This window comes from Lissotriton vulgaris, chromosome 1_1 (genome assembly GCF_964263255.1).
Source record: "Lissotriton vulgaris chromosome 1_1, aLisVul1.2, whole genome shotgun sequence".
NCBI classification, from domain to species: domain Eukaryota; kingdom Metazoa; phylum Chordata; class Amphibia; order Caudata; family Salamandridae; genus Lissotriton; species Lissotriton vulgaris.
The window spans coordinates 1,733,706,936-1,733,728,848 of NC_141685.1; the positions used below are offsets into that span (position 1 = coordinate 1,733,706,936).

The 21,913-nt window shown below is 46.5% G+C and overlaps 1 protein-coding gene across 3 annotated transcripts in view; it reads right to left on the reverse strand.

The window, feature by feature from the left end:
* The window catches only part of NUP107 (nucleoporin 107), a 590,137-nt gene that overhangs the window by 356,030 nt on the left and 212,194 nt on the right, over window positions 1-21,913 (reverse strand). For all 3 annotated transcript variants that reach the window (XM_086919004.1, XM_086919006.1, XM_086919003.1), the window contains exon 15: window positions 13,375-13,434. In XM_086919004.1, coding sequence (XP_086775130.1) covers window positions 13,375-13,434 — 60 coding nt within the window. The remainder of the gene's footprint in view (window positions 1-13,374; window positions 13,435-21,913) is intronic.

Below are 21,913 nucleotides of genomic sequence, written 5' to 3' on the forward strand. Positions count from 1 at the left end.
AGGGTTCCTGTAGTGTTAACGCCTGCAGCTCTCTTACTCTGCGTAGCGAGGTGATTGCCACTAGGAATGCTGTTTTTAACGTTAGCATCTGTAGTGAGGCTTTATGCATCGGTTCAAAAGGTGCCTTCATGAGTTCTGTCAGCACTATATTGAGGTTCCATGCCGGTGCTGGTAACCTTTTAGGTGGTGCGATCCTTTTTGCACCTTCCAAGAATCTTTTTACAATCATAGAAGTAAAGAAGCTTTTGCCTGTTTCCCCTCTAGTGTAGGCGACAATGGCTGCTAGGTGTACCCTTGACGATGATGAGCTCAGGTTAGTCTCGAGCAGGTGTGTGAGGTACTTAAGGACTGTAGAGTCTCTTGTCATCTTGTTGTGCAGACCCTCCTTTTTGCACCATAATGTGAACCTCTTCCATTTGGCCACGTAGCACTTACGTGTGCTTGGTCTTCTTGCCTCTCGAAGTACCCTCAGGGTGCTCTCAGGTAGCTTTAGGTGTGCGAACTCTATGTCCTCAGGAGCCAGGCTGCTAGGCTGAGACTTTCTGGCTCTGGATGCAACACCTCTCCGTTTTGCATGGAGAGTAGGTCTTTCCTCCTGCCAAATGTGTGGTGCACTCTGTGTCATTTCCATAATCTGTGAGTACCATGTTTGCCTGGCCCACTGGGGTGCAACCAGTATGAGGGTCATGCTGCTTGTCCTGCACTTGCTGAGTACCTTGTGTATCAGGGGAATCGGCGGAAAAGCGTAGGCAAATGTCTTTGACCAGCTTATCCATAGGGCATTCCCCAGGGATCCTTCCCCTGGTTGCCTCGATGCGAAGTGTTGGCATTTTGCATTCTGGTGTGTTGCAAACAGGTCTGTTGACGGTGCTCCCCACCTGTCAAACAGTCTTTGTTTCTTGTGCATTCAGCTCCCATTCGTGCGAGGCCGATGTCTGTCGGCTGAGCCAGTCCGCTTCCACGTTGTCTTTTCCTGGCAGATGCATCGCCAGTAGATCTATTTTCAATGGTATTGCCCATTTCCATATTTCTTGCGCTAGCTCTGACAGCGGTGCTGATTGTGTTCCTCCCAGTTTGTTTATGTAGAACATCGCTGCTGTGTTGTCCGTCTGGATCAGCACTGTTTGATAGTACAACTTCGTCTGGAAGGCTTTCATAGCTAGGAGAACGGTCTTTAGTTCTAGGTAATTGATGTGTTTTACCGCATCTGCTTCTGTCCACAAGCCCCTCACGCGTAGTTTTTCCATGTGTGCTCCCCATCCCTTTTGGGATGCGTCTGTGGTGATGGTCACTGTTGGTGTTGTTAGAAGTTTCCCTTTTGTTATGTTTCCTTTGTTCCACCATGATATCTCCTCTTGCACTGCGTGCGTTACAACCACTAGGTCCTCCCAACACCCCGTCGCTTGTGACCATTGGTCCTGCAGCCACTCCTGGAGTGGTCTCATGTGTAGTCGGACATTTGGTATTATGTGGATGCATGAGGCCATCATGCCCATCATCTTGCTCACTGTCCTCACTGTTAGAGCTTGCCCCTTCTGGTAGAGGCGAGCCTCCTTCAACAGTGCCGTCGTTCTCTTCTCGCTGGGGAACACCTTCCCCTGAACGGTGTCGATTTGTGCCCCCAGAAATATCTTGACCTGTTGTGGGTTTATGGAGGATTTCTTCCAGTGAATGGAGAAACCTAGGGCGATTAGTGTGTCTGTCACTCTCTGGGCGTGCTGTTTGCACGTGTTGTATGACTTTGCCTTTATGAGCCAATCGTCTATGTAAGGGTATACTTGTATCTCCTCCCTCCTTAAGTGTGCTGCGACTGCTGCCAGACACTTTGTGAACACCCTTGGTGCTGATTTTAGTCCGAAGGCCAATGCCGTGAATTGATAGTGGTTTGAGTGGATTGCAAATCGTAGCAGATGCTTGTGCAGTCGGTTCATTGGGATGTGTAGGTAGGCATCCTTTAGGTCTATGGTGACCATGAAGTCCCCTGTTTGAATCTGTGGGAGTACTTCTTGCAGGGATGTCATTTTGAATTTTTGTGTCTTTAAGAATTTCTTGAGGAACCTTAGGTCCAGGATGGGTCTCATTGTTTCGTCTACTTTGGGTACTAGGAAGTACGTAGAGTACACCCCCTTGTTCCTTTCCATGGGAGGTACAGGCTCGATAGCCTCCTTTAGTAGCAGTTCCTTTGCTTCCCTCTGAAGAAGCTCTAGTTCCTTCTTTGCTAGTGCTCTTTTCTTTGGTCTTCTGCTTGGTGGTGTTTTTTCTAACTCTATGCAGTACCCGTACTTTATTGTGTTGATGCTCCATTTGTCCGTTGTAATCTTTCTCCACTCCTGGAGGAAGAGTTTTAATCTTCCTCCCACTGGTGTTACGTACTCGAGGTGTTTCGGTGCGTGAGACTCCTGTTTTTTTGTTTTTGTGCTCCACCCTTGGAGTTTTTTGTAGGGTGTGCACTGTCAATGTGGCCGAGTCACTTGGAGGTGGTTTGCTGTCCACCCCTCCTGGTGTTTCCACGTCCACTCGCTCTCCCGCAAAAGGACTGGCCCCTATGTTGGTATTGCCATTGCTGTTTTTGCTGGCCATGTTGTGTATTGGTGACGCTTTGGTGGGAATGTTGGAAGGACTGATGCGACGTTACCGGCTGGTTCCCCCCTCTCCCGTGTGGTCTCCTTGACGGGGTCCCTCTCTTCGCTCCCCTGAATTGCAAGGCCCCCATGGATCTTGCGGTGTCATTATCCTTTTTGAGCTGTGAGAGCTTGTCGTCCATTGGTGCTCCGAACAGTGTCTCACTGTTGAACGGAGTGTTCAGGATGTTGTGTTGCACCTCCGGTTTAAAGCCCGATATCCGTGATGCCCAGCATCATAAGCCTGCTGGCCGTGTCTGCCCCGTCCAGTGCTGTTCTTGCCTTCCTCTACCAGGTGCGAAGCCCTTTGTTGGTGCTCCTGAGGAAGGTGTTACACCAACTGCCCCAGTTCCTCCATGATCTGGTAATGTTGTCTGTTGAGTAGTGCATTGGAATTAGCCATGCGTCAGTGCATAGCGGCATTCCTTTCGATTTTTCTTCCTGTTAGGTCCATCCTTCTGCTCTCTTTGTCAGGGGGTGGACCTGAAGTAGTTGGCACATTGGCCCTTCTTCTTGCTGTTGCAGTGATGATGGAGTCAGCAGCGACCGTACCCTGTATGTAGGCTGGGTCCTTTGAGGAGTGCTTGTATTTTTTCTCCGTCCTTGGCGTGACGGGTTTACAAGTAGCAGGCTCCTTGAATGCCTCTCTTCCTTGCCCTTTGATGCTTTCAAGCATTGGCAGGTACTGGCTCCTAGTGTGCATTGGAAGTAGTGTCTCTACTAGGAAATCCCCTTTCGGCACCTCCTCTTCAAGCTTGACCCCGAACGCTGTTGCTTCGTTCTTGATGCATTCGTTATAGAGCCCAATGTCGTCCGGTGGCGAGGGCCTCGCTGGATATGTGTCCACTCCCTCTTCTGGACTTTCGGCGTTGACGTCCTGCCACTCTACCTCCTGTGTATCCGAGTATGTTGATTCTTGGTACACCCTCTGTTCATCATTTCTCGCCTCCTCGTAATAGGCATTATCATCTTCCTGATATGCCAGATCTTCCAAGCTCTCCGAATCTTGTTCTACTTCAAAATCTTCCTCTTCTTCTTCGACCACATGTACTTCTGGTGACTTTGGCCTCTAAAGAATTGTGTAAGATTTCATTTTTTCTTCGAAATCTTTCTTTCGCTGCAGGATGTTCTCAATCTCTGCTTCGAGTCTCCTCTTCTTTCTTTCCATCTCCGCCGCCTGTTCGGCGTCGAGTGGTTGTGCCGGTCTTTTTGGCGCGCTAGATGGCGTAGAGATGCGTTTCGGCGTCGAGACTGGTTTCGGCGGCGACGCGGTTTCCGACGTCGAGGCTGGTCTTGCGTCTTTCGTCGTCGACTTCGAAGATGTTTTCGTAGTAGAGCGCTCCTTTTCTTGGAGGCTTTTTGACGACTTTGGTTGGTCGCCGTCCCTCGGCGCCAGGGAGTCCTTCTGAGAGGATCCGCTGGGCCTGGATGTCGCTGCGGACGCCGAAGTTTCTTGCCCTCGTTTTTTTCGAGAGTCTTAGGTAGACTGTCGAGAGTCTTTCGGGCCTTTATGGGGCGTCGATTCAATAGTCTTCTTATTATCGGTCTCTGCGTCCGTGTAGCCGATGTCTTCGGTGACGTAATCCTCCTCCTCGGTCGAGAGTCCCAGGTCTCGAAGGGACGGATGTTGGCCCTTGCCCTGCATGGTGTAGTTTGCAATCCTTTGCCTCTCTCTCACTCGAAGGGTCTTCGGGGTGAATGCGGAGCAGGCGTTGCAATCCCTGCTTTCGTGGTTGACCGGCAGGCAGAGGTTACAGACTGGGTGTTGGCCCTTCTGCGCGTACTTATGATGGCAGTTGCGGCAGAATTTGAATGGTGTGTTGTCCATGTCTTGCGTTCAGGGGGCCCCCTGATTGCGCATTCTCCTCTGGCCGTCGAAAAATCTAGAAATTTTTCCCTTCTTCGTCGTCCTTTCGATTGTGTAGTCTTCCTTAGTCTTCTCCAATGTTTTTTCTCCAAAAACTCGAGTCTTGCTTCTTCTTTTCTCCAAATCTCTGGAGCCCTCTCGGGAGCGATCCAGACCCAACGGCGGAAGAAAGAATCTGAAGATGGCGCCCAAGAATGGGAGCTTCCGCAGGAAGCATGCCGACGTCACAGGAAGGACACCAAATGGTGGGACGTCGACGCCCACCAGGGCTACGAAAAAAAAAACCCAAAGAAAAGACTACGATTCCGGACCCAACCACTAGACCGCGGAATAATGCACAGCATAGTGAATCCAGAAAGATTCAAGGTGCAAAAGTAGACCGATAATGAAGGTGGGAAAGAGGAGGGGAGGGTGAGAGACACAGCATGGGAAGAGGAGGGGAAGGGTGACGGGGACACAAACCGGTAGACGAGTCAAGGCAACGTCCAAAGTCCAGTAAGCTGTGATCCCAGGGGAAGTGGTATCCCTTCCCTATCTCTATTGCGAGAGGCTCCCTTTACGCAGTGGACTCTCAGAGGGGTCTCTGAGACTCCAAGGCCTACATACTGGATCCTTCCCCAAAAAGGGGTGAGGGAGTGCTTTGGCAAGGGGTGCCATACCATACCTCAAGTGTGAGTGGCTCCCTTGGCGCAGTGGCCTAACTCTGCTGGTTCGCTGAGACTCCAGAGTATAAATATTGGATCTTTCCCCAACAAGAGGAGAAGGAGTGCTTAGTCAAAGGGCACAAAGGACAGGGCGGTAGGCAGAGTAGCAGGCAAGGGTAGAGATTCAGGGGAGAGAGGATAGAAGCTAGGGAAGAGACAATAAGGAGAGACGAAAAGAAGTCTGCCTACAGATCGACTGGGTAGGTGACGACCAAGGAGGGAATCCACGGCCCATCTCCCCTATAGCTAAACCAAGTAGCTCCATCGGGCATCAGACAAAATAGTTCAGTCTCAAAACATTGAGAGAGGAGGGAGAGACATAAATAGAGGGAGGATGCGGTAGGAGACGACAGGAGAGACAAAAGGAAGTGCAACAATGTGGTTCAACAATATACCAGAAAAAGATCAACAAGTAAACATTAAATCAAACAATCAGCAATTCAATTTGGGAAAGAGAGAGAAAGTAGTGGGGCAGAGGGGAGTAGGGAAAGAGGATGCCTGGGACACGGAGTACAATGCCTTTGCGCACGCTGTACAAATGCTGTTCTATCTTCTTCCACGGCGCGACAGGGCCATCTACATATCTTAAACAATGCTACTCTGTATTTATATCGCAAGGAGGCTTTTTATGATAAATAAGATTTTCCACAGGTTAGCTAGAGGAGACAATTCTGCTGACAGAGAGGTCCCTGCATGGCGAGGCTTCGCTAAGCAGCTGCCTAACATCTCCATGAGGGGTGTCTAGTTTGTGATCAAGACGCACTCCTACATTCTGTCACGCAAGGTAATCGGATTGGACCATCATTGTGGTTGAAGATGGGTGGGGGAATTCTTGGCTATACACACACACTCTAGATGCACAGAGTTGGGATTGCACAGTAGAAATACGCCTGATTATGATCTTGTTTTACAAGTCTGCATATATACATATTTTAGCACCACTGTAGAACTATACCTGCTTTTTACTATTTTGGTGATTGTAATCACTCATCTGCTTCAGTCTACTGATTATCGCAGAACATGTGTTCTATACAAGAATAACTTTGGTTCAATAAGTATATTGAAGAACAAGAGCGCACGAGTGACTGAGCGAAAGGGTTATTATATCTGTTACCATGATTCTGGAGGAGTCATGTTTGGTGGTTGTCAAACCATTTTGCTCCCTTTTAGGTTAGGGGGCTTATGGTGGCACTGTGAGGTAGCTGGTTTCTTGGCCAACATATACTTATGGGGTGCATGGAATCAGTCTAGGCACCTCACCCTAAGTTTTTTGTTCACAAACCCACAGATCCTACGTATTAGTGGGAACTACACGACATGGCACCACCTTTGGTTGGGTTCTTATTTTATGGTTCACTCCGAGTAGTTCCATCGAGCCTTCTCAGAGACTCCTACTCACCTCCAAACCGGAGAAGTCAGTGGTGGTAGGGAAAGCCCCCTCAGCTGGGTATGTAGACATGAAGTATAGGCTGGAGATTGTTCAAGATTGAAGGAAAAATAATTCCCACATTGTATTAACCCGCTCAGTAATTCATTGGTTTTATGAATGGGACTAAGCAGACCAGGCACTAAACCTTGCAGGGAACTGCAGCTATGCAGTTGCTCTAAAGTTATTAATTTTTGGCCTCCCGGCTATGGATGGAGATGTCACCTTTGTTGAGGCACCCGAAGCATTTAGGACAGAGACATTGGATTCCTGGGTTCAACTCCCAGCTACAAATGCTCATATACAATTATTTCATACCTACATTGAGGATAAAACACCAGAGGGATACACTCCAAATGAAGACAGATTCCTCTATCTTACCAAGAACATATCAATTGGTTTAAAGGCGCCCTCCCACACACAAAAGAAAATGTGAGACTCTGTACACTCAGTAAGAAAGGAGCGACATGGCCGGCGTTAGCTGCATACACATCTCATCCTGACTCTCCTAATCTAACAGTAACAGAAATGCATAATGTAGTAATCTACCTGTTATCTATTATATCTTGCATGTTCCTACTAGGGCATCTCCCATTCCCATACCAATAGAATGTTTAAGTTTGAATATTCACTTGTTCTTCTGTCTTGGCAGTTTCCTAGGAGCTGCTGAGACTAATGGTCATTAAAGTACTTTTATCCCATCACATTTGTCTGGGTGGACATTACTTCACATAGCCTATATGGAGAATTAGTAAAAAATATACAGAAATCTCACGCAGTTCATAATGTGAAAACGAAGAGCAAAGGATTGCTCAAGATGTACAACCCAAACTGGCTACTACTATTATCAGCCGACAAACACAATGCTGTTATGGGAAAGATTCCTACTAGTCGGGAGCAAATTCGAGTCTGGACAGCACAAAAAACAAGCTAGCTTGAAACATTATTTCCCCATACAGGCCTACAGAAAAACACAGAACACAGAAAAATACTCTATTTTCGCTTTGCAGAAGAATTCTTCCATAGGGCTAACTTTATAATAATCACAGATCGGAGGTACAACACCTTACCGTTCATAATTTATTCATTTTGTAGCAGATACATGTCAATAAAAAATCAGATAGACGGCAGGATTATCCAGATATCTTTGGTGCTAAAACACTTTTTTATGTTTGCTTTTTGTTGGGATGGAGACCTACAAAGTTCAGGTGCATTATATGATATCCCAACTTCTATGGGCTTAGTTTCGCAATTCTCGCTGTTAATACTGAACTGTTGAAATGTAAGGTGTATAAAACGTACAGGAGATATGGGAACTGCAGACCAAAACGTATGGGAACATACATAGAGCCAACCACCTACCTGCTCGCCTCAGCAGCTACAGGGCCACAACCTCCATGTTACTCGCATGCACATAAGGAAACATTCAACCTGCACTGAGCTTGAAAAGGTATGGGGTAGCAGAGAAATAACCTGCCTTACCAAAATCATTTGTAGAACATTGCATGTAAAGTGTAGGTCTTAGATATATATCTTATGTACTAAATTAGTATATTATTAACTGTAAAAAATGAAGCTTGTCTAAGGTGTGAATCAAAAGGTTATTAGTATAATTACAATTACCAACACATTCCTGACATTCCAATAAGGCACACATTGTCTTACATATTTTCACAGATAAACATCTTAAGAAAGTAAAATGTTAAAATAGTTCATCGCTTGGCAACCTACAAAGTGACAGGAACTGTGTCCTTGTGACCTCTGATGTGCAAAAAGCAAAGCAAGGAGTTGAGCTTCCATCTGGGCAAGTTAGAATGGCTATGAAGAGACCCCCTTTCACCTGCAGGCTAATGCTTTCGAGGGGGAGCCTAATTATGAGCAAGTCCTAGAGTAAGCACTATGCTATTATTCCTGGTGTACAAGGCAACCAGAGCTATTGCTTCATAGCTTGACTCAGCTTCAGTGACATCCTAAGATACTCAAAACAGTTATGATCATTACCATCAAAACAGAAGTGAGGTTTAAAAATATTATGGGTCAAGAAGCCCCACAGAACACTGAATACTTTTGAAGTAGTAAGAAAATTGGCACAGCTCCAGCTTTGTGGCACACTTTAGCCCAGAATGTCTCAAACTCAGTTGCTGTTTCATATGAATGTCAAAACTTTATTTATCTTAAGAGCATGGAGTAGATGTTGTTGATGAGGGAAACGGTTTTATTGCCACAGGAACTACAAGAAATAATCAGTGCTGCAAACGAACCAATTATGTGTTAACAGGAAGGCAGCTGGCATTCATGTTCGAGGACAAGCCCTCACTGGATCAAAATATAGTTACTGTTACAAACTAACATTAAATGTGGAGACGGAGATGGTCAGGGATGGGTAAAGGGGTAAAGAAGGGTAAGTAACAGAGCAATGAAGAAAGTGAAAAAGGAGAACTATATAAGCATTGCATAGAATTGTTTAAGTTCTCTTATCAGTGGACTTCACCCAAACATATAAACATATCCATTAGAGCTCATTTTTTTCTCACTAGTCATTTCACACAGACATGTAAAAAAACATATCTGAATGTTGTAAGGAATACCCTGGAGGATCTGGCTGTCTTTACTACCAGTGATGTGTGGCCTTCTAGTATTAAAGTACTGCAACCCTAGAAATTTGAAAAAAAGATATGTGGAAAAAAGTGGCTACTAAATTGGAAAATGTGTCGACTGTTTGTTTCAATGAGTTCATTTACAGTTAAAACTGAACCACAGGAACCCTGTTTATAATGTATAGCGAGTTGTGTAACACCACATTCAGAATACTAGATTTTCCCATATAGAGTAAAGAGGGGGAAAGTTGTGGTTGCTTAAAAATACTAAGCCTAAGAAGAAGAAAATTGCACTGTGTTTGGGTGAGAATGAATGATCCACAGTTACCTTAGTCGAAATCTCTAGTACAAAGTATGAGGAACAACATTTTTGCCAAAATCCAAGCTGATAAGGAACTATATGGCCACATAAAAACATAAAACAACACATGTGTCTGGAAGAAAAGGTAGTTTAAACACCATACTGCAAGTTAAAGCAGTTATGGGAGTTACCAGATGAGGTAAACAATTTGTACTTTGAGTGTATTAAGATACTTCTATGATCATTTGAGTTCGTGAAAAATGTCTTATTAAGTGGTAAACACTAAAAACTGGAAGTAGTGTTCACCTATTAAGATCTACAGACATTTTGTACTCTTTGAAAGTATTTCTGTAAACCATTGAAATGGATTTAAAATCAACTTTTTCACAGGGCTGACACCTATTACTATGTAGCAAATCTGCCTTTTTTGGGACCAAGGAAAACACACCTTGCCTCATATGCTCTTGTAATGTCATCTCTATCATGGATTGACTCACAAATGTAGTACATAAAGGAATTTTCTGATTCTATGGGATCTCTCAATGACCCATCACAATTGAGTGGACATGTGAACAACTGATCAGGATGGATGACATTAGTGACTATGGGTAAAGATTTTTAGAATATCCTTCTGATAATCAGACTTTGATTACGTACAACACAAGCTCCTACGGAACCTTCTTTAACACTGATGTCTATCCAGACAATGCAGTATCAAATGGCGTCAAAATGTACTTCTTTCTCCTGCAAAATTCTCACTCTTCTAATGTGGATTACAAGTGAGCAGACAAGTGTCCTCATTCTGAGAGCATCTACTATGCTCCCTTCTATCTAAAAGCCCAAATATGCAGTTCCAATCAGGAAATAATTCCGACCTTGGCAGCTAGACTGTGCCTTGATCTTCTTAAGTGAGAAGACATGAGGCGTAACCTTCATGTACTCCACCGGCTCCCAGAACATGCCAGGATTAAATGTTAGATGTTGTGCACTGTCCATAAAGGATATTGGGACACAAGTCCTGCATACCAACAGAAACTATCACCTTATTATTCCCCAGCTGAAAATCATGCCCATCTTAGTACCTAACAAATGTTTAAGCAGTTAAAACACAGTTCGATCACTGGATGCACCAGGACACAGACTCTGGAAGATCCTCAACTGCTCCCAAAGATATGATGGTAACCTTTGTTTAGGAAGCTCTTTTTAAAATAGCAATATTTAGTCTGGCCTTAAACGATACTCAACACAGAAGATGGGTCACAATCTCACAATGTTGAGCAATCTTCACCTACCCTGAAACATTAGATTGAAAGGTCCTCTTACCAGCAAACTGTACTCTCACTGTTAAAAACTATGAAGATGGCAAGGAGCTCTTTTTTTATTTAAAAAAAGCATTATTAAATAATACAAATGCTAGGGGTTAATGTAACAAAAACCAGAAAAAACATCCACAAAAGCTGATAATGTACTATCTGCAGCTTTGCAGGTTTCAGATTTAAGGTTTTCATATATATCTATTGACTTGTTTTTACCACATACCAAAAGACAGTGGCACAGCAATATGGAAGGTTCCGCTGCATCGCAATTTAAGCATTACAACCACAGATCAGAGACCTGTTAGCACTATCTACATCTCCCTACCTTTCCCAGGAATTCCCCATATCCATTTCACAGACAATTAAATTATGGCCTTTTTGTTCTCGCCCCATTCAAGATCGCATGTTATTCGGGAGATGAGAAATTTTACTAAACATTTACGCCCATTCAGCAAGGACTTCTATCATTTTGCCACCTCGTCAAGTCATTTCCATATGCTGTTCATCAGCTAAAACCCTCTCTGATAAGCCCTTTTTCAATTTGCTCTAAACCCAGGGCTCCCGGAGGAACACAATATATAGCAATTCGCCATTTCGGTAGGATTGTTCCTAGTACTCACATGCACTGTCACGTGGCCCATAGGGACACTGTCGTTTTTCCCAAACTTAGCATGGGCACGTAGCAGCTTGCCTCCTGCTTTACGCACGTTACTACCGGTCTTTATTTTTCACAATGAATTCAAAGACTGCTTTCCCATGAGAACTCATTGCGGTGTTCACTCTGCATGTTCCTGGGATTTTGACTGAACATGATGTGCAAGGTCGAACAACAATCCCGCTTGTTATTATGTTCTGCCCTTAGACGAAACATACCGAAGCGGTTGTTGTTCGGACAGCGTACATGGGTTTTTAGTGGGGTGCATGAACAGGTAACACACACTTAGAGAGGGACCTTTCCAGGGAGAAGAGCGCCCATGATGTAGATCCACCATCCATAGGCTAAGGTATGAGGTAGGCTGACAAAGCCCAGAGATCTTCTATTATATAATAACACTTCTTCTTAGCAAGGGGGAGAGGTTAGGCACTAGTCCTTTCTCCATTGTTTTTTTCAATGAATCTCCCATCATGATTTATGGACAGACTTATGCTGACAATATTTGTACTATGCTTTTTCCTGCTTATGGCACGTATACTGCATGTTAGGGCACGTTAGTTAAAATACATATTTTAAACTGTTTCATGTCTCCGTCAGATCTTATTGTGGACGAGTTCAAGAAAGAGAGCGAAAAGGTGTGTCTTGTTACCGCGATTCCTAAGAGATATGGGAGTGTTGTGTTCTGGGGTGTCTAATCATTTGTTTCTCTGCGAGGAAGTACAAGAGCATGTGTGACACTATAGCTAGTCGGTCCTGGGTTTGTGGATACTAAGGTGGTGGGAAGACTCGGTTCCTACTCACCTGCGCATAGTTCTGTATTTGTGCAGAATTCCTGCAACAGAGCAACCTCATTTACCAATGTTTCCATTCCGACCACTTACCTAGGAAGCAAGTTTTTAGTTTAGAGCTTAAATCAGTCATATCCGTTACTCCATTCATAATTGCTACAATTTCACTTCAGAAGCATTCCACCCTTGGGCTCCCTTGTAGGAATGCAGCCTCTGATGCACCACATCTGCCACACAGGGTCAGTTTACAGTGAGTTAGGGCATATTTTATGCAAATCATTGAAAAGTAATAATTTGAAAAGGGCACGGGGGAAATGTTCTATATTTTGCCACATGCCTTATACGGAGACCCTGACATTCCTCTGGGCAGTGAGCCACCCAGCAGTATCAAGTTCTCCCTCTGTCCCCCTCCTGTATCCTTATACTGTATTGATGAAGCCTATAGGACAGTTATTAGTGCCCTACACTTCGCCTAATCCAGTAGCCTTTTCATTACCACATGCGATTTGGGGGGCTTCAGGAAACATGTTCCAAGGGAGTGTGCTGAATGAGCCATTTAAGCATACTGTAGGAATTGCCCTACTCACAGCTTAAAGAGCTTCTGTGCCTGTTCAAATTTACTAATCTATTGTTTAGGAACAAAGCCTGGCATATTTACATCCCTTCTCGATTATTGCAGCAGGATATGTCTTTCACCATATCCCTAAATGGTTTGAGATTCCAAATGGAAATGTCTATAGCAAATGGGGACATCCTCAGGATCTCAACCACCTCCTTGTGCCATTATTCTGCTGCCCAGCGGACCAGGTAAGGCACGCTTGGAGACTCCATAACCCATCAAAAATAACTCTGGCATTGTGAGCTGCAACCATGTACCCACCAAAAGTCTTCCAGTTGTGGCCCCTCTTCGAACCAATGCACAACATGATGCAGTTATGCCACAGCTTAGTAAAAATATACATCTATCCGGGAGGCTTAGTCCTCCACAGTATGAAGCTTTTGAACAACATGAATGGTCTTTGGATACACCAGTACCTAACGGATGCATGAGTGAAGAAAGTTAAGAGCAGTTTAATATGAGGCTGGCAGGCTTACTAACCTGCTTCAGATTTCCACTCAGGGTTGCATATATGGCCCTTTCATATCGGTTGAACTGCTCCTACAATAAAAAATAAAACAAATAAAAACCAATTACATTAACAAAGAGTTTCAGGAGTAGTTTCTCCATGTGCCAAATACAGTGGTCATTAGAAGCAAAGCAAGAAGCCATTTAACTACACTGTTTGTGCTGATACTAAAGCTCAAATAAAAACTAAGCATAACAAGCATTGAAAATGCAATAGGTCTCACCCTCGTTTAAGTTAATGCAATTCGGTTAGTAATTAGGCGTTTTTTTCAGATTTGCTTTTATTAGTGTTTTTCAAACTTTCATGTACATAACATTGATATATGTATATGTATGCATGTATTTATATAGATATGCAGATGTATATATAAATGTATGTATATTCATATATATTTATATATTTCTATAACAGAGTTGGCATTTATGCTGTTTGAAATCTAGAAATATTTTAGATGTGTGGCTTACCAGTTGAAATGTATTTTATGGTTGAAGCTGAGCACAATATTTATATTGACTGGTGAATAGTGTAGTGTTTCTTCTATGCCCTGCATACCATGTGATGGGGGTGAAAGCATCACACAAAAAACACAATATAAAATGGTAAGCAGACGGCGTTTCTGCCAGTGAACAAGGATACCTTGTATCCGAAACGCGTCTTACTGTGGTAACTTGTAAATAAAGACCTGTTTCTACCACGAAAATCCATGGTGTCCGTTTCCCGTTTTCCAGCGAGTCCGGTTGAAGCGCAGGAGAGTGAGCGGGAGAGAACAAGTCTAAAATAAATATATATATATATATATATATATATATATATATATATATATATATATACATATATATATATATATATATATACACATACATACATATATACACACACATATATATATATATATATATGCCACAGGACTCAATCCAAATCGCCAAAACCCTCGTGACTGGGGTTATTTTGCGAAGAAAGAAATGCAAATGCTACTTACCAGTATGCATCTGTTCTTGGCATGTAGGGCTGCTGACATTCATATCTGTGCAAAGATCGCCACCTAGTGTTGGGTCCGGATGATTGCACATTGTTGTCCTGGAAGAGTCTTCGAAGTATCACGAGATAGGTGGCTCCTCCCCTGGACTACAGTGCGCATGGGCATCGCCTCCATCCCCAGATTGTTTTTAGCCATTGGCAGAGATGGAGTGAAGAATGTGAGTGATGACCATGCTATGAGCATATGTATATATATGAATGAATACTGCAGCTGCTACAGGCGCCGGGGAGGAGGGTGGGCGATATGAATGTCAGCAGCCCTACATGCCAAGAACAGATGCATACTGGTAAGTAGCATTTGCAGTTCGAGGCATGTGGGCTGCTGAATTCATATCTGTGCATAGAATACATAGCAGTCCCTCCATTAGCGGCGGCCGCCCGTGCCAGCTGCAGCAGTCTGAAAAAGTGTTTTTAGAACAGCCTGACCAACAGCTGCCTGCTGTTTGGAATGCACGTCTACACAGTAGTGCTTAGTGAAAGTATGTGTGGTAGACCATGTGGCTGCTCTACAGATGTCTTCTAAGGGAATGTTACCTAGGAAAGCCATAGAGGCCCCCAACTTCCTGGTGGAGTGGGCCCTCGGTGGGATAGTGAGAGTGCGCTTAGCTTTAGCGTAACATATCTGAATGCACTTTACTATCCACCTAGCAATCCCCGCTTTGGAGATAGCGTTTCCCTTGTGGTGTGTGGCAAAAGCAACAAAAAGCTGTTTGGTTTTGCGAAAATCTTTTGTCCTGTCTACATAGTACATCAAGGCCCTTTTAACATCAAGGGTGTGGAGCATGCGCTCCGCCAGCGTCTCTGGGTTTTGGAAAAACACCGGCAATTCAATTGTCTGGTTTATGTGGAAGTGTGATACCACTTTGGGTAGGAATTTAGGGTGAGTGCGTAGCACCACCCTGTTAGCATGTATCTGGAAGAAAGGTTCTTGGATGGTGAGCGCCTGCAACTCGCTAACCCTCCGTAGCGATGTGATTGCTACTAAGAACGCAACCTTCCAAGTCAGAAACTGAAGCTCACAAGAGTGTAGTGGCTCAAAGGGAGGACCCATCAGCCTCGTAAGAACCACATTGAGGTTCCATTCTGGAGCTGGTGGGGTCCTTGGTGGAATGACCCTTTTGAGTCCTTCCAGAAAGGCCTTGATAGCAGGGACCCTAAAGAGTGACAGGTGCTGCCTATTCTGGAGGTATGCTGCCATAGCAGACAGGTGAATGCGGATGGAAGAGTACGCCAGATTGCATTGATACAGGTGGAAAAGGTAACAAATGATGTTTTGAATGGAAGCATCTAGCGGGTCAATATTGTGGTTAGCACAGTAGATGACAAACCTCTTCCATTTAGCCGCATAACAAGCTCTAGTAGTGGGCTTCCTTGCCTCCCGAATGATGTTCATGCAATCGGGAGGAAGATTGAGGTAGCCAAACTCTAGGACTTCAGGAGCCAGATCGCCAGGTTGAGCTGTTGCGGATCTGGGTGCTGAATGTCGCCATGGCTCTGCGTCAGAAGGCTGGGAGTGAGATGAAGCCTTTGATGCGGCACCACGGACAGTTCTAGAAACGTGGTGTACCATGGTTGGCGAGCCCACGTCGGAGCAACCAGGATGAGAGTCATCGAGTGCTGCCTGAGTTTGCGTGCCACCAGCGGTATCAGAGGTGCTGGGGGAAAAGCGTACGCAAATCTGCCTGACCAGTTCATCCACATCGCATTGCCCTGTGATTGCGGGTGTGGGAACCTGGCGGCGAAGCTTTGGCATTTTGCGTTCTCCTTTGTGGCGAACAGGTCTATCTCTGGATGACCCCACCTTTGGAAGTACGGTTGGAGTACTGATGGATGTATCTCCCACTCGTGCATCTGATGGCTGTGCCTGCTGAGCAGATCCGCCATTTGATTGTCCTTGCCCGGGAGATGCTCTGCCATGAGGAAGATGTTCCTCTGAATGGCCCACTTCCACATGCTCTGAGCCAGATGAGACAGCTGTGGAGAGTGTGTGCCTCCCTGCTTCTGAATGTAGTACATGGCCGTCATGTTGTCCGTCCGGATCAACACGACTTTGTTGCACAGATGTACTTTGAACGCCTTTAAGGCCATGAAGATTGCCATCAGTTCCAACACATTGATGTGCATCTTCCTCTGCTGTAGTGTCCATAGTCCCTGTACAGTGTAATGGAGTACATGCGCTCCCCATCCCTGGAGAGAGGCGTCCGTCGTCAGGATAATCTGTGGGACAGGCTCCTGGAATGGTCGGCCCTTGCAAAGGTTTTGTGGATTCCACCAATGCAGAGAGTTGTATGCCCGACCGCTCACCAACACTAGGTCCGTCAGTTGCCCATGAGCCTGAGTCCACTGACGTGCTAGACACTCCTGAAGTGGACGCATATGTAGTCTCGCGTGCGGGACAATGGAGATGCAGGAGGCCATCATGCCTATCAACTGCATGAACACCTTCGCTGGAAGCGAGTGGAGATGGGACTTTGGGTAGTTCAGAGAGAATCCCAGATCGTGCAGTAGATGAATGGTGCGTGACACATGGTCGACGCACTGTCGTTCTGTCTTTGCCTGAATGAGCCAGTCGTCCAGGTAGGGAAAGACGTGGACGTGCTGGCGACGGAGATGCGCCGCCACAGTCGCTAGGCACTTTGTAAATACCCTTGGTGCCGTGGTGACCCCGAACGGCAGGACCCTGAACTGGTAATGCTGGTCTAAGATCGTGAATCTGAGATACTTCCTGTGGGAAGGATGCAGGGGAATATGAAAATAGGCATCCTTCAGATCCAGCGTAGCCAGGAAATCCCCCTGCTGAAGCAGGGGAAGCACCTGCTGCAACGTGAGCATATGGAAGTGCTCCGAAAGGATATACCAGTTTAGGGGCCTGAGGTCCAGGATTGGCCTGAGGGATCCGTCCTTCTTGGGGATCAGAAAATACAGGGAGTAAACCCCTGTTCCCCGCTCTTGCAATGGAACGAGCTCTATCGCCCCTTTTTGCAGCATGACTAGAACTTCTTGCTGCAACAAGGTCAAATGCTCGCCTGACATAGGACGGCTTCTTGGGGGCATGTCCGGTGGAATGGAAGTAAGCTCTAGACAGTACCCGTACTGGATAAGAGACCTCACCCACATGTCCGTGGTGATGGTCTTCCACGCCGGCAGGAACTGCTGGAGTCTCCCCCCGACCGGTGTTGTATGGTCGGGGGGCAGTGACAAGACGTCACTGTTTGTTGGTGGTGGTGGACCTGGAGCTATTGTTTCCACGTCCCCTGCCCTTGACATTATTGCCTCTGTAACCACCTCTACCCTTGTTGTTGTACGAGGTTTGGGTGTTACTCTTGTAATATTGTGTGGACTGGGATGCCTGCCCCCTTGTGGTGCCTCTGGAGTTTGAGCGGCGTAAGGAACCACTCCGAAACTGCTGACTTTGTAAAGCCCCCATTGATTTGGCAGTTTCCGTATCTTTTTTCATTTTCTCCAGGGTGGCATCCACCTCAGGTCCAAACAGGTGGTCAGGATTCACTGTTTGATTCAGTATCGTAGTTTGGATGTCGGGTTTGAACCCTGAAATTCGAAGCCAGGCATGGCGTCTAAGCAACACACTGGTATTGATAGCCCTGGAGGCTGTTTCTGCCACGTCTAGTGCACATTTGATGGATGCATTCGTAATGAGTTTGCCTTCCTGAATCAGCATCTCTCCTGCCTCCTTGTATTGGTCAGGCAAGTGTTGCAGTATGGCCTCTAAGGTGTCATAATGGGCCCTATCATAACGTGCAAGCAGGGCTTGGGTGTTAGAAATTCTCCAGATATTAGCTGCCTGTGCAGCAATCCGTTTGCCTGAGGCCTCGAAGATCTTGGACTCTTTGTCTGGGGGAGGAGCGTCACCAGTAGTCTGAGAGTTCGCCCTCTTCCGAGCGTTGGAAACAACCAAGGAGTCTAATGGCAAGTGTCCCCTGATATAGGTAGGATCCGTTGGCGCTGCCTTATATTTCCTGTCGATTCGAGGGTTGACCACACGCGCCCGTGTGGGCTCCTTGAAGACCTCCGTTGCATGTTTAAGCACCTCCTTGAGCATCGTCAGCGTTTTGACTGTCTTTTCAGCCACAGAGAAGGTGTCGAATAAGAAGTCCACATCCACGGGGTCCGAGTGCAGCTCGACGTCGTGGTTAGCTGCCGCTCGCTCGATCAGAGCATTAAAGGCCGCCGAGTCCTCCGTCGGGGACGTTTTGGCCGCAAAAAGTTGCGTGTCCTGACCCGATTGCGGGTCCTCCGTGTCGCCTCCGGCGGACCAAGGTTCGTGCTCCTCCTCCGGATCCGAGTACGCCGGATAGGTGTACTCGGCATCTTCTTCGTCCGCATCGCCTGCGGGGGAATGCGTCGGCGAGTGTTCCCGGGCTTGTGGGGACACAGGTTCCACCAGAGCCGAAGAGGCCGCAGAGTCCCTTTTGTTTTTGAGAGGGATCTTGAAATGTTCCAACGCCGGCTCCGTCGTGATCTTCCTCTTGAGGAGAGACAGTTTCCCGGTGTTGGCGTCGATGATTACCTCACGACGTTCCTCTTCAGCAAACGGCTGGAGCCGAAGCTTCGACACCACCAAGGCAGCTTTCGGCGTCAACACCTCCTTCGAGGGTCCGCCCTGTTTCGAGGCGAAGGCCTTCGGCGCCGACTTGGGTGGTAGGGTGAAACGGATAGGCGTTTGCTCCTTCGCAGGCTTAGGCGTGAGCTTAGGCGTTTCAGCGTCCTGAGCGGGAACCACACTGTCCTTCCGTATCCGCTGCAGGGATTCCCCTATCTTCTTCGTCAAGGCCGGAGAGGGCTTGACCGGTCCGAGCGACCCCTCGTCGTCGAGAGCCTGATCGCTGGCAGTCACTTTCTTCGGGGCCGACGCCCCATGCTTATGAGCGTCGTCGCCCTGACGCTTCTTCGGAGCCTTCTTCGGGTCCACGACCCCTTTCGGAACCGACGCGGCCGCGTCGGACGATTTCGCCTTCGGCACCGACCCCGAGGGCTTCGGGTCGGCCATTTTGGCGTGGCTCTGTGACTCGGCCATTTTGACTTTCTTGGAAGTTGACGCCTCCAGAACTTTCTTCACCAGCTCAACTTTCGCTTTCGGTTTCGCATCCGAGGGTGCGTGACCAGTTGGCTTCACTTTCGTTTTCTTCAACGTAAGTGGTGGTTCACAAATGTCCGTGACCGGGCCCGGAGGCGGGGACGTAGGACTCATAGTTAGATCTTGGGTAAGGCCCGAAGGCGATCCCTCGACCTGGGCCGTATGAAGGGGAATAACCCCTGAGTCTGGTTGGGGATGCTCCTCCTCCGAGCTATCTCCCATCGTGGCAAAAGCCTGATCGTCGTCCCCTACCTCGTCGGTGACTTCGTCAAAGTTCTCCTCACCCGCGTCGTAGGTCTCCCCTTCGGACGCGGGGCTAGAGCCCGAACCTTGGCCGTCGTCTTCTACCTCGACAGATTCCTGGAATATGTCGTCTGGTGGGGGCGCCGCAGTCGATAACTTTGCCTGGAGCCTATGGGCTCGACGAATCTTCAAAGTCTTCTTGCTCCGGAATTTCGAACACGCCATGCAGCTGTCTTCGTGATGATCCGGTGACAAGCATGTATTGCACACAGGGTGCACGTCGAGGTGTGAATATTTGGAGTTACACACCGGGCACTTCTTAAACGGAGTCCGCTCCATAGCAAAAGTGTAGGCCCGTCCGCGCCGAGAGCACGTGGAAGGGCAGCAAGAGATAGGAGCTGAGAGTCAGAAAGTAAACTCGTACGCAACTATACCGACGCCCAGCCTAGAGACCTTTTGGTCTCGATTCGAAGTTGAACAACTATCGGTTCCGACAGAGGGAACCGAAACACATCCGAACCCAATGGCGGAAAAAAACAATCTGGGGATGGAGGCGATGCCCATGCGCACTGTAGTCCAGGGGAGGAGCCACCTATCTCGTGATACTTCGAAGACTCTTCCAGGACAACAATGTGCAATCATCCGGACCCAACACTAGGTGGCGATCTATGCACAGATATGAATTCAGCAGCCCACATGCCTCGAACCCAGAGTTGACCCAGGAATGCAGGTGAGCAATTAGATGTTTAATTCAGCAATAGCGCAGCCTGTCAGCATATATATATGTATATATGTATGCGCGTAGAGAGAGGTAGAGGGGTAGGGGGTAGAGGTAGAGAGTAGTAGAGAGAGAGGTAGAGAATAGAGAGTGAGTAGTAGAGTACTAGAGAGAGAGGTAGAGAATAGAGAGTAGAGAGTGAGTAGTAGAGGGGAGAGTGTCGTAGGGAGAGTGTCGTAGGGAGAGTGTCGTAGGGAGAGTGTCGTAGGGAGAGTGTCGTAGGGAGAGTGTCGTAGGGAGAGTGTCGTAGGGAGAGTGTCGTAGGGAGAGTGTCGTAGACCGTGTGTCGTAGACCGTGTGTCGTAGAGTGTAGAGAGTAAGTAGTGTAGAGTGTAGTGGAGAGTAGTAGTGTGTAGTAGAGTGAGTAGTAGAGTGAGTAGTAAAGTGTGTAGTAGAGTTTGTAGTAGAGAGTAGTAGTGTGTAGTAGAGTAGTAGAGTTTGTAGTAGAGTTTGTAGTAGAGAGTTTGTAGTAGAGAGTGTGTAGTAGAGTAGTAGAGTGAGTAGTAGAGTGAGTAGTAGAGAGTAGATTAGTAGAGAGAGTACTTGAGTGGTAGTAGAGTGTAGTAGAGAGTGTAGTAGAGAGTGTAGTAGAGTGTGTAGTAGAGAGTAGTAGAGAGTAGTAGAGTAGTAGAGAGTGTGTAGTAGAATAGTAGAGAGTGTGTAGTAGAGTGTTTAGTAGAGAATGAGTAGTAGAGTGAGTAGTAGAGTGAGTAGTAGTATAGAGTGAGTAGTAGAGAGTAGTGAGTGTGTAGTAGTGAGTGTGAAGTAGTGAGTGTAGTAGAGTGTGTAGTAGTGTGTGTAGTAGTTTGTTTAGTATAGTAGTGTGTAGTAAAGCGTGTCGTAGTAGAGAGTGTGTAGTAGAGTGGTGTGTGTAGTAGAGAGTGTGTAGTAGTGTGTAGTAGAGAGTGTGTAGTAAGGTGTGGAGTGAGTGTAGAAGAGAGTGAGTGTAGAAGAGAGTAGTAGAGTGAGTAGTAGTGAGTAGTAGAGTAGTAGTAGAGAGAGTAGTAGAGTGAGTAGTAGAGAATGAGTAGTTGAGTGAGTAGTAGAGTGAGTAGTAGTAGTATAGAGAGTGTTAGAGAGTAGTGAGAGTAGTAGTGAGTGTGTAGTAGTGAGTGTAGTAGAGTGTGTAGTAGTGTGTGTGTAGTAGTTTGTGTACTAGAGTAGTAGTGTGTAGTAGAGTGCAGTAGTAGAGAGTGTAGTTGAGAGTAGTGTGTGTAGTAGAGTGTGTAGTAAGATGTGTAGTAAGGTGTGTAGTAAGGTGTGTAGTAAGGTGTGTAGTAGAGCGAGTGTGTAGTAGTGAGTGTGTAGAAGAGAGTAGTAGAGAGAGTAGTAGTGAGTAGTAGAGTGAGTAGTAGAG